General features: G+C 45.4%; 1 protein-coding gene across 1 annotated transcript; it reads left to right on the forward strand.

The window, feature by feature from the left end:
- Positions 1–786: 786 nt before the first annotated feature.
- On the forward strand, positions 787–2,360 carry LOC123120713 (uncharacterized). Its single transcript, XM_044540701.1, has one exon. The coding sequence runs from the start codon at positions 787–789 to the stop codon at positions 2,002–2,004; it is 1,218 nt and encodes a 405-aa protein (XP_044396636.1). The 3' UTR covers positions 2,005–2,360.
- The last annotated feature ends 10,308 nt before the right edge of the window (positions 2,361–12,668 follow it).

The raw sequence follows: 12,668 nt of genomic DNA on the forward strand, positions 1-12,668 counted from the left end.
GGCCAATGGCCGCGCCGGCAGAGGAAGGCGGGGCGGGGAAGAAGCGGACGGCGTCGCCGGTAGCCCAAGCACGGGGGCGAGGCACTCGGCAAGGCGGTCCCCAAAGCGGCGAGGGCGGCGAGGCAGGCCCGCCGCGGCCGCCGCAGCCTCGGCCAGGTCCTCCTCAGCCGCCAGATCCGCCCAGCATGAGCAGTCCGAGGGCGGCAGCAGGAGGAGGGACGGGGAGCAGGGAAGGGGGGAACGCGCCACGGGGGGCGCACCGGTGGAGGAGGCGGGCGGGGAGGGGCCGGCGGGGCGGGGAAGGCCGGCGTCGGCGGCAGCCGAGGCGAGCGCGCAGTCGCCATCCTCCGGTTACAGATATTTCACACAGCCCCTCGTCTTCTCTTTGCCTGTGATGGAGAAGGGGCTCAAAGTCAATACTTGTGTTTTATGTCAAAAGCAAGACTGAATAAATTATTGGGATCTAAAGAACACAAATAGTATGGAAAAATAATAATGGTGGGCGTACAACCCTTTGGTTCAGGTAGCATTGTTTCATTCTTAGGTTGTGTATCTTTTGAATTTTGATGCCAAACAGCTGCGGGTGTCAACCTGCTGCCGTGAACAAAATCTTCAAACAAGAAGTGCACTCAAATATTCAGCTTGGAAGGCTCATCTGTACATAATAATTCCATGTACTGATCTGTTAGAGTGCACTTCCAGCCTAGCTAAGCCTAAACCAGTCTATAGCGGTAAGCCGAGCCAGCGTACGATCGAAACGCCCCATCGCCAGCGTTCCTGACTCGGATGCGACGTACCACGCACGCGCGCCCTAATAAAATAAAAAGACCAAGAAACCACACACGATCGTCCAACGCATCACCTCGCTACCCTCAAAAGATGGCCGGCTGGACCTCCATCCCGGCGGAGCTCCTCGCGGAAATCTCCGGCCGCCTGCCAGGCAACGCGGACCGGATCCACATCCATCAGGTATGCTCCCACTGGCGCGCATCCACTTCCCGGCTGGCCGCCTGCCGTCCATGGATCGTCGCCGGCCGCGAACCATGGAGCCTGGTTGGCCCGGTCGGCGAACACTCGTTTTGGCTGCCCCTTGGCGGCCGACGGGTCTATTTGAGCACGCCGGCGGGCCTACCATACTGCTGCGGCACGCCCCTTGGCTGGCTTGCTCTCATGGACAACCTGCAATCCCCAACGCGGTTTGTCCTCCGGGAGCCCCTCTCCGAAGCTGAGATCTTTCTGCCCTGTTTTCCCGCCGTTGTCCAAGTCTTCCTCTCAGGGGACCCGCTCACCTCGCCTGATTGGATGGCGATCGCGAGCCAGAAGCTCTACACTACTGGCACTTGCATGGGCCAGACGCTCTTCTTCTGGCGGCCTGGAGATGCCGCATGGACTATGCAGCTCGAGCGGCCAAACGGCAGAATCGATAGCGCGGCATTCCATCAGGGGAAATTCTACTTCACCGAGATCGGGTGGACCCTTCACGTCTACGATCTTGATCGCTCCCCTCCCAAGCTTGTCCGGAGCACGTGCCTTTACAGTGCTCTGCGAGCGCGCCATGGATTCCGACAGTTCCCTGGCGGTGGCAGGCCGACGTGGTATGTGGTCGCATTCAATGGCGAATTGCTGCTGGTTGTGATGTACCGGGCGCCCAACATAAAGGCTGTCGAAGTTTACCGCCCGGATTGGGCAGCGGAGCGCCTGGAGCTGCGGGAAAAGGTCACGGATCTCGGCGAGTACTCGCTCTTCTTGGGCCGCGGTGACGCGTTTGCCCTCTGTGCAAAGGACTTTACTATGATCCGGATAAATTGTGTCTACTTTGTAGAGCACGATACAGTCAAGCATCAAGATTGGGCTATTGTGTTAGACTTGGGGTCAAATGTTTTCCAACAAATTCCATATCCCGGAGAGCAGATGGAGATGGAGGGCACGGGCAGAAGCAATCACTGGACGGCGTATTCGTGGTTCTGTCTCAGAAGACCCTTCTTGAAGGGTGAATCCCAGTAAGGTAGATCTTCACTGACCATCTTATTATGTGAAAGTAACCGAATCAGTATTGGAGCAGCAACGGAGCTTCCCGTGTTTGAATGATCTAAACACCAACACGTATGTCTTGTCACTTCAGATCATCAACCTTGTTCCTCCCATGAATCCTTGTTAAATCATGGACTCCAACAGCCCAATTACTAACCCTTTGGCATGGAAGTGTTAAGAGCTGATTTATAATAGATACCACCATTGTAAAGTCGGATAATCCAGTGGACCACTATTTTGTATCTCTTGTTCTCTTACTAATAAACTGTAATTATTCAGTCCATTGGCAAGTTTGGCTCATTCTTTTTACTGGCAACACTAGAAACAGAGCATGCTTCCAACATACTCCCTCCGTCCCAAAAAGGTTGTCTTAGATTTGTCTAGATACAGTTAGATACATCAGTATCTAGATAAATCGAAGACAAGCTTTTTCGGACGGAGGTAATAGTTGTTAAACTGATAAGCCATTGGCTTCATAATTTGGTCTTCGCGCTGCGGTTAAAGGAGGAGATGCAAAACCTGCTGCTGCTGTTGGGAACTAAGTTGTTTGGAGTAGGTGGCAAGGGAGGTGTTTAATGCAGAGAAAGTACGATACAAAGATTAATCTATTGAGGGTGATGCTGTAACCGAAGGAATTGTGTTCATTGTTGAAGATTGCTGGTGCTTCTCCTGGCAACACAATACTAGTACTATTCATTTCCCTTGTTTCGGCTCCTTGCTAGCCTGATGTTTTGGGCAGCTAGCTGATATGTGAGTATAGCTTTTGACAGCTTTTGCTGGGATTCTGTTTTGCATGCCTGTTGTGTGTGCAGATTCAATTCCCATGTAACTATATTTCCCCCCTTTTTCTGGTCTGTAAAAGAAATAGCATCCTAGTACACTTGGGGAAAGGGCCAAACTGCTACGAATACCAGGCGAACGGGTCAAACCCTGTTGCATGGCAGGGCCATCGAGAAAAAGCACTGGCTGCCAGAAAAACGCTGTGTTCGTTACTGGCATCCTGCAATTTGAATAATCTGGGAGCTTTCTCTTGTTTGATAATCATATACCCAAAATTCAATCCAAATGTTCTATCCGAGCATTTCTCTATTTACAATGAATGGCAAAAGGAGGTGCAGAAGAAAATCAGTGTAGATAAGTAGGAGTAGGTCCGTCTAGAATATTTCTCTTTGTTTGATGGGAGGTAATTTTGTGTAGGCTCATCCTGTTTTTCGGTTATTGGATACAAGATATAAAAGCAGGAGGCTGTGCCCCTTGGGCAGATATACACAGGTATACATGGGTTAAACCCCGACAAACTCCTAACCGCAGATCCTAAAAGGGTGCTAAGGGGATCAAGAGGCCAACATCCACCGGCGGACACCGCAAGGCTGTGCCGGTGGCTTCCTGCTGCCATCTACCCTGCTGCTGCCTTTCTTCCCCAGCCATCTCCCCCTTGCTGGAGACCCCAAGGTGCATCCAGCATGGGCTATACTCTACTGGTCCCTGCAAATCACGGTTAGTACATCATATTCCGCTATGCTTGGGCCTTGTACAATGCTAGATGCATAGGGAGGTGCTTAGAAAAATAAATAAGGTTTTTCTGAAGCACCAGTGCCTATTTCTAGACGCCTAATTAAGTGTCTATCCTATACAAATAAGCACCGGTGCTTAAGGAAACACTGGTTTATTTATCTACTCCCTCTGTCCGCGAATAAGTGTACTTCTATCTTTTGTCCTAAGTCAAAGTTTTAAAATTTTGACCAACTTTATAGAAAAGAGTAGTAACATATATGAAATCGAATTGGCATATCATGAAAGTACATTTCAAAACGAATCTAGTGATATTAATTTAGTGCTATAAATGTTGCCACTTTTCCCTATAAAGTTGGTCAAAATTTAAATTTTTTGACTTATGACAAAAGCTAGAAGTACACTTATTCAAGGGCAGAGGTAGTAAGCACCTCCCCTAAGCGCCTTGCATTGTACAGAGCCTTAAGGTGTTCCAATCAGAGATCTAGATCCTAATGATGTTAAGCTAAAAAGTTCATTCTAATATTGGTATCATGAGCATGTTTGGTAGACCATGGTTGATGTTAATTGCTAATGCCACGGTCTAATTTCATACGCTAGTGCTAACTGATCATGATTAAATTCTAATTGTTTACAGTTAGCACCCAACGTTCATGTTTTACTGCTAACTTATTTCGGTTAAATTCTAACGATAATGGTTTCACCACGCGATATGATTGCAATCTGAATGGTTTTCTGTCCAAGCATAATGGTCTCAGTTACATGTTTAAGGCATAAGTATTCTCTGTGATTGATTATCTGATCATGATTATACTTCATGTTTATGATGGATTAGTACTTTATACGTTTTGGGTAGCAATGAGGAGCGGAATTAGCAAATTTATGAAATACTCAATTTCCTCCAAATACGAAACCCTACCCTAGATCGAAAATCCCCAAATTTTGAAGCCCAAAATGCAGAAATCAAAGAAAAGGTGGGGGTTTACCTTGGATGGCGAAGGCCTTCGGGGTCTGCACTGTCGCGCTGATGTGTGAGGACGACGAGGCCGGCAACGCCGCCGTCCCTCGGACGACGCGCGGAAAGATGCACCCGTCCGCGCACGTCGTGGTCTACTCCTCATGTCGTGGTGACCGCCGCTCGGCTCCACAACTGTGAGGCTCAAAATTACCAGGACAACTAGATCATCATGATCTCTTGCATTATCAGAGGAAAATCGAAGGAATTCGGAGATACAATTGGTGAATTGCGAGATCAGAGACCCCGACTTGGTTCGCTAGCTAGGGTTCTATCTACTACTACATCATATGCTTTAATGCCTGAATGCCCCCTAAAGCAGAGGAGTGAAATGTTTGCAACAATTGCTGTCTGAATTGTGTGTTGGCCCCCACATAAATCCTGTTGTTATACTTCAATAACCCATTTGAGTGGAGAATTTTGGAGTGGGATCAATGTCTGCAGCAACTTTTTGCAAGATTTTGTCAGTATCTGGATCTCCCTGATAGCTTTTCATCACATCCTTAGTCCATGCTGGAATCACTGTAGTTATACTGTTGCAGTGTTTGGAGAGTGCTATCTCTTCTAGATAATGCATCTGCTACTGTATTTTCTTTCCCCTTTTTGTATTCAATGGAATAATCATATTCCAATAGTTTAAGGTGTTGGGGAACGTAGTAATTTCAAAAATTTCCTACGCACACGCAAGATCATGGTGATGCATAGCAACGAGAGGGGAGAGTGTTGTCTACGTACCCTCGTAGACCGTAAGCGGAAGCGTTATATCAACGCGGTTGATGTAGTCATACGTCTTCACGATCCGACCGATCCAAGTACCGAAAGCACGACACCTCCGAGTTCTGCACACGTTCGGCTCGGTGACGTCCTCACCTTCTCGATCCAGCAAGAGGGGCGAAGTAGTAGATGAGTTCCGGCAGCACGACGGCGTGGTGACGGTGTTGGTGAAGAACAATCTTCGCAGGGCTTCGCCTAAGCACTACGAAAACTATGAAAGAGGATAAACTAGAGGAGACGGGGTTGCCGGCACACGGCTTGGTGTTTCTTGAGCTGTCTTGGGTGCTAGCCCTACCCCTCTATTTATATGTTGAGCCTTGGGGTCGAAACTTGGAGTAAAAGCCTCCACAAAGTCGGTTTCACCCGAAAGGCAAGAGTCCTTCTCGGACTCTAGGGCCAGACGCCAGGGTTCCCGGCGTCTGGACCCAGACGCCAGGGACCCTGGCGTCTGGCCCCTGGACTCCGCAAAACTTCCTTTTGCGCTTTCCAAAAACCTCGTGGGTTTTCCCCTTTGGCCCAGATAAAGTGTTCTCGTGCCCAAACATTTCGGGAAACATCCGGAACCCCTTCCGATGGATTCCGGAACCTTTTTCGGAGATCAAACACTACTATCCACATATCAATCTTTACTTCCGGACCATTCCGGAGTTCCTCGTCATATCCGTGATCTCATCCAAAATTCCGAACAACATTCGGTCACCAACATACATAACTCATAGTACTATATCGTCAACGAACATTAAGCGTGCGGACCCTACGGGTTCGAGAACTATGTAGACATGACCGAGACACCTCTCTTGTCAATAACCAATAGCGGGACCTGGATGCCCATATTGGCTTATACATATTCTACGAAGATCTTTATCGGTCAGACCGCATAACAACTTACGTTGTTCCCTTTGTCATCGGTATGTTACTTGCCCGAGATTCGATCGTAGGTATCTCAATACCTAGTTCAATCTCGTTACCGGCAAGTCTCTTTACTCGTTCCGTAATACATCATCCCGCAACTAACTCATTAGTTGCAATGCTTGCAAGGCTTATAGTGATGTGCATTACCGAGTGGGCCCAAAGATACCTCTCCGACAATCGGAGTGACAAATCCTAATCTCGAAATACGCCAACCCAACAAGTACCTTTGGAGACACCTGTAGAGCACCTTTATAATCACCCAGTTACGTTGTGACGTTTGGTAGTACACAAAGTGTTCCTCCGATAAACGGGAGTTGCATAATCTCATAGTCATAGGAACATGTATAAGTCATGAAGAAAGCAATAGCAACATACTAAACGATCGAGTGCTAAGCTAACGGAATGGGTCAAGTCAATCACATCATTCTCCTAATGATGTGATCCCGTTAATCAAATGACAACTCATGTCAATGGCTAGGAAACTTAACCATCTTTGATTAACGAGCTAGTCAAGTAGAGGCATACTAGTGACACTTTGTTTGTCTATGTATTCACACATGTATTATGTTTCCGGTTAATACAATTCTAGCATGAATAATAAACATTTATCATGAAATAAGGAAATAAATAATAACTTTATTATTTCCTCTAGGGCATATTTCCTTCATAAGGAGCAACTTCTGTTGGATTCCTTCAGTTAATCTCCGAGTAGCCATGTATTTCAAGGACTGTTGATCTGTTTTGATGATCAGTTTGTTTCCCCATACATAATGCCTCCACTTTTTAAGAGCTTCGAGAATTGCCATGGCCTCTTTTTCATAAATGGACTGAGCTGCAGACTTGGGGCCTAAACTTTTACTGAGATAAGCAATAGGCCTCCCTTTTTGCATGAGGACTGCCCCTATTCCTTTTGCAGATGCATCAGCTTCAATTGTAAATGGAATAGAGAAGTCTGGCATAGCCAAAACAGGACAAGAGGTCATGGTATGCTTGAGGGTTTGAAAAGCTTTGCTTTGTTCAGGTCCCCATTGGAAAGCATCTTTCTTGAGCATGTCATGCAGTGGTCTGCAAATGTGGCCATAATCTTTCACAAACCTTCTGTAGTAACCAGTCAGACCAAGAAAACCTCTTAGTTTTGTGACATTTTTAGGTTCTGGTCATTCCTGCACTGATCTTATCTTGTCTGGATCAGTAGCTACTCCTTTGTCAGAGATTATAATCCCAGATATGCAACTTGGTCAGTGGCAAAATGCATTTGGATTGCTTCACATATAGCTCATGTTTCCTTAATATAGTGAAAGTTCTCTCTAAGTGCCTGTAGTGTTGTTCCAGAGACTTGCTGAAAACTAACATATCATCAAAGAAAACCAGAATACACTTCTCCCCTTCCGATTCATTTATTTCATCACACACAGTGTTCATGAGACCTTGGAACCTGGTCCACAAGCAAGTCCAAGTGGTACTACAGTGTATTCATAATGGCCCATATGAGTTCTGAAAGCAGTTTTTCGAATATCCTCTATGGCCATTCTGATTTGGTGATATCCAGACCTCAGATCTAGTTTGGAGAACACCTTTGCCCCATATAATTCATCCAGTAGATCTTCAATAATGGGCATTGGATTTTTTCCATAGTTATTGAATTTAATTCCCTATAGTCCACACACAACCTCCATCCACCATCTTTTTTCCTGACCATAATTGCAGGAGATGAAAAAGGGCTGAAACTTTCCTGTATTTCTCCTTTTTTTTATCAGTTGTTTTATGATCTCTTCCATGGCTGCTTTCTGATAGTGTGGTACTCTATAGGGCCTTAAGTTGGGAGGTTTTGCTCCTTCCTGTAAGATGATCTTATGATCACAGGTCCTTTTTGGAGGGAGTGAAGTTGATTCTGCAAATATGTCTGAGAATGATTGCAACAGTGGTTGGAGTGCCACTGGAGGTGGTGAGGGAGTTTTGTTGTTCTCAGTTTGCACTTCATTGATCTGCAGTATATATCCCATAACACCTTTCTGTAGTAGTTTTTCCATTCTAGCTGCTGACAGCAGACCGTGTTTTTTAGGTATGGAGTGATCAAATAATGTCACTGGTTGTCCCTGTTTTGTGACCACCAACAGTCTTTCCACTAAGTCCAAGCAAATAGGACTGTATTGGTAAATCCAATCTGCTCCTAATATGATGTCATAAGATTGTAAATCCAATACCTTAAAGCTGCTACAGAATGTATGCCCTTGGATCTTAAAATCCATTGTTGGTACTTTGGATAGTGAGATTAACTTTCCTCCCCCAGCAACAGTTACTTTCCTTGGTTGTATTGGCTGCTGACGACAGTTGCTTTTTACTACAAAATCTTTGCTGCTAAATGTGTCTGAAGATCCACTGTCAAACAGAGTTGTAGCTTTCTTTCCTGCAATCTCCAAGATCAATGAAAGTGTATTTGGTCCAGGAGTGCCTTCTACAGCATGTGCTGAGATATGCATGGCTTGTGCAGGCTTTCCAACAGTACTATTGTTCTTTTCCTTGTCAGGTGTATTCGGAGCAGTATGATAAGTTTGATCTGCACCTGCATTTTCTTCTGCAGTATCACTGTCCTCATCCTCATCCAGTTCTTGCAGAATATGCAATGTTTTCCCAATTTTGCACTTGTGCTGCCTTGTCCATGGTTCTCTGCAGTACCAGAAAGCTTTGGCCTCCTTTGGAAAAGGAGCATTGTACTTTTCTTGAGCAGGTACTTGCACTTGTAATGGAGCTGCTTGATTTCTATAGGAAGAAGAATAGTTTCTGGATTTATAAGCTGGAGGACACTCAACTTTCCTAGCAGCTGCAGCTTTCTCATATACTTTTGCATACCAATAAGCTTCTATAATCCCAGTAGGTTTTTGTCCACAGACCTCATGTTTAATGTCATTCCTTAACCCTCCAATGAAACAGCTCAGCAAAAAAATCTCTTGGAGACAGGGATGATCTCTTTTGACTAGAGCTACGCATTGTTCAAAGTTGTCAATGTATTGAGTTACAGTGTTAGTTTGCTGAATATTCTTCAGTAATTCCACAGCTTCATGAACACTTGCTTCTGAGAATCTGTCAGCTATCATCTGACAGAACTGTTGCCAAGTAACCATTTGCCATGGTACACAAATATTTTTCAGCCAGTTAGAAGCCCTGCCTTGTAAATGACCAGTAGCCAAATTTACCCATTGCTCATATGGAGTGCCAGACATGTCAAAGAATTTTTCACATGCTATGAGCCATCCAATAGGATCATCTCCATTAAAAAGGGGAATTTCCAACCTTGGTCCTTTTAGAACTGCTTCTGCAAAATATGATGGACCTCCTAATTGGGTAGAATGTTGATTTCTCTGCATATCATAGAGATTTCCTACTGTTTGATACACAGGAGATACCCCTTGAGCTGTTGTTGTGGTGTTGATGTACTGGCCAGTGATGGGATTGTATGTGTGAGGTGGAGAGAAAAGTGGAGCACTTACAGGAGCAAAGTACCCACTATTTCCTGAAAATCCCAGAGTATGAGTCTGTACTATTGCACTGACATTTGTTGGAGCTACTCTGAACTGACCCAGTACTGGTGCCTCTTGCTGTGAACCAGCACACACTCTTGTGCTTTCAGTTACTATTTGGGAAACTGGCAATCCAGTTGAGAGACCAGCTATGTTTGTGACTGGCAGTTTTTCTTGCCCTCTGAATTCTTGCTCTAAATTTCTCATCACTGGGTCTGCTTCACTCTGCACATTTTTTTTGCTTTGTGACTGGTATATGACCACTAGCAACTGTCTGACTTTCCTTGACTTTTGGATCTAGAGAAACTGGCTCTGCTTTCTGACTTGATATGTTCATCTTCTCCAAAATTAACTGTAAGGTCTGTTGAATTCCCTCATTCATTTCTGACAGTTTTGCCTCTACTTTCGGCATAGTGACCATCTCTGACCTGAGTTTTGTCACCTCCTGTTTGAGCTCTTGTAAGCCTTCTACCTCTGCCCTCAAGTCTGCTACTTCTTTCTCCACTCGATCCACTGTGGTCTGGACCTTAGCTCTTGTGTCTGCCATCTGCGACTGAGATAGGTCCCGCTAGCCTCGCTCCACGGAATCCTTCTCTTGGCACACAGATCCTGTCACATCCCGGAATTTTACCCTCGAGAGAAGATCTCTCAGTAACCGGATCAGACTCGGAGATCTGCGCCCGAACGTCACCGCCGCCATGTCGCCGCCACCTGACATCGCCGCCGCAAACTGGGAGGGACGGGAGGGATTTTATGAGAGAACCCAACCTCCTGCTCTCCACAGCCTGATTCACCGCCGTTGAATCGCCGCCGAGGTATACAACTGGCGCTCTGATACCTTTGTGAGGCTCAAAATTACCAGGACAACTAGATCATCATGATTTCTTGCATTATCAGAGGAAAATCGAAGGAATTCAGAGATACAATTGGTGAATTGCGAGATCAGAGACCCCGACTTGGTTCGCTAGCTAGGGTTCTATCTACTACTACAGCATATGCTGAGAATCTTCTTACCCAGCCACTCCTCCTCGCGTGCCTTATAAGCTACAGGACAGCTCACGCGCGAAAAGTTACTGTTACAGTTCATAACGGTGTCAACAAAAGTAAAACAGGTACAGGGTGAAACGGTGAGGATGCAATCCGAGCCGTTGATATATCTGGCGTTCATCTGGACCGTCACTTCTCTGAATCTCGTGTAGCTGCATCTCTTCGTCAGCAAGCTCTCGACTTGGGTCCTGACAACAATCTCGCCACCGGACTCCATGCGCGCGTCGCCTGCAGCCACGGTCGACGGAGGAGCGTGCGGGACTTGGCCCGTCGCACGCTGCTCCGCCGAACGCAGCCACCGCGCCGCCATGGATGGTGTCGCCGGATAGGCGATAAGTCCGGAGCTGTTCGATCTGATCCAACGGCTGGCGATAGAGCGGAGACACAGCCTGGAACCCGGGTGCTAAACGGGCCAAATCTGGCCATGGGCAACGGCCTAGGTTGTCCTGGCGGAGCAAAGAAATGTTTTTCTTTTTGGTTTGAGGATTAAAATCTGGTGGGCTATGTGTCTAATTGGCATCCGTAGGCCATGTTATGTTCTTAATTTTTCATTTTATTCACTGCCGTTTTTTCCCCATGTTATGTTTATTCTAAAAATATTTTTGCACTGCTATAAATAAAATTGCCACAAAAATGCGTTGTAAATTACGATTCAATTTTCAGAGAAGAATAGAACAAATGGGGGATTTTATTTGCAAAACGTGGTTTCATATTGATGTTGATGTCATTTTCTTGTGTCATCTTTTATGACGATCACCTTTCAAGTATTATTTCAATGATGAAATTAATGTTATAAAATAATATTAATACTGAGCACAATTATGAACCATCCTTAGAGTTTTGGAAAATTTTATTGCGTGTGAAGTTTATGTTAATGCCATGTTTATGGCATTTTAACCAATTTTGATCATTACTAGCGGGTGAAGCTACCTTAAGGAAAATTATGATAGTCATGTTGTTCGATTTTTTGCACCGCACTGTGCTGCATACAAAATAATGATGAGTCTATGATCAATTTCTCAAGTACGTAAATTTTATTTACAAAAAAAAAATAAGTGTGATATTTATTATATTTTTTATTTTATGATATCTTGAAGATAATATCAATGCCATTTTCATTCTCAATGTTGATTATAATGTTTACTCGATGGCGATGGTATTTATATGTTTATGTTAATCCTAATGTCATTTTCATTATAGGGATGGACTAACTCGCACCTTATGAATCTAACATCTAACATTTTTAAGAAGTTGATCCCCACTATAGCAATTCTCTCTACATGCACACTGTCCACATCATCATATTTGCCACATCGGTTTTCAGTTGCAAAAACCAACCAATCATCAGCTCTGTCTCTCCCAGCGCTCTTCCTCTAACACCTCAGCAATTTTCTCTGCACCCATCCTGAGACATGCAGCCTTCCACCCAGCCCGCATGCAACAGTCACGATATAGGATCGCTAAATTGATACGAACATGCAATGGTTCTATGGACAGCCTTCAATATAGGATCGCATGCAAATACTCCTGTACCTATTAACACGGAAGGAAGATCGGGAAACTGCTTTAATTATGATGGGAGTATTAACACGGGCGAGGACGAGGAAAGTACTTTTACTTTTCATCCCGCGTAATGTACCTCGGGCATTATCGTCTGACCTTTCATCCCGGAGGCTCCTTCATCTCCCTCAACTAATAAATCTCCACCAATTCACTTAAAAAAACACCACGGATTCTTCTCACCTTCCTTCTCTCTCTCTCTCTCTGTCTCTCTCTCTCTCTGTCTCTCTCTCTCTCCATACTGTGTCGGATGCCTCACCTCGACAGAAGGTCAGGAATACTACCCCCGGTGGCGGCGA

Source organism: Triticum aestivum, chromosome 5D (genome assembly GCF_018294505.1).
Source record: "Triticum aestivum cultivar Chinese Spring chromosome 5D, IWGSC CS RefSeq v2.1, whole genome shotgun sequence".
In the NCBI taxonomy this organism is placed as follows: Eukaryota; Viridiplantae; Streptophyta; class Magnoliopsida; order Poales; family Poaceae; genus Triticum; species Triticum aestivum.

Bases quoted from the DNA above. Each gene is read 5' to 3' on its own strand.
- LOC123120713 (XM_044540701.1), top strand. From the start codon at position 787: ATGCGACGTACCACGCACGCGCGCCCTAATAAAATAAAAAGACCAAGA.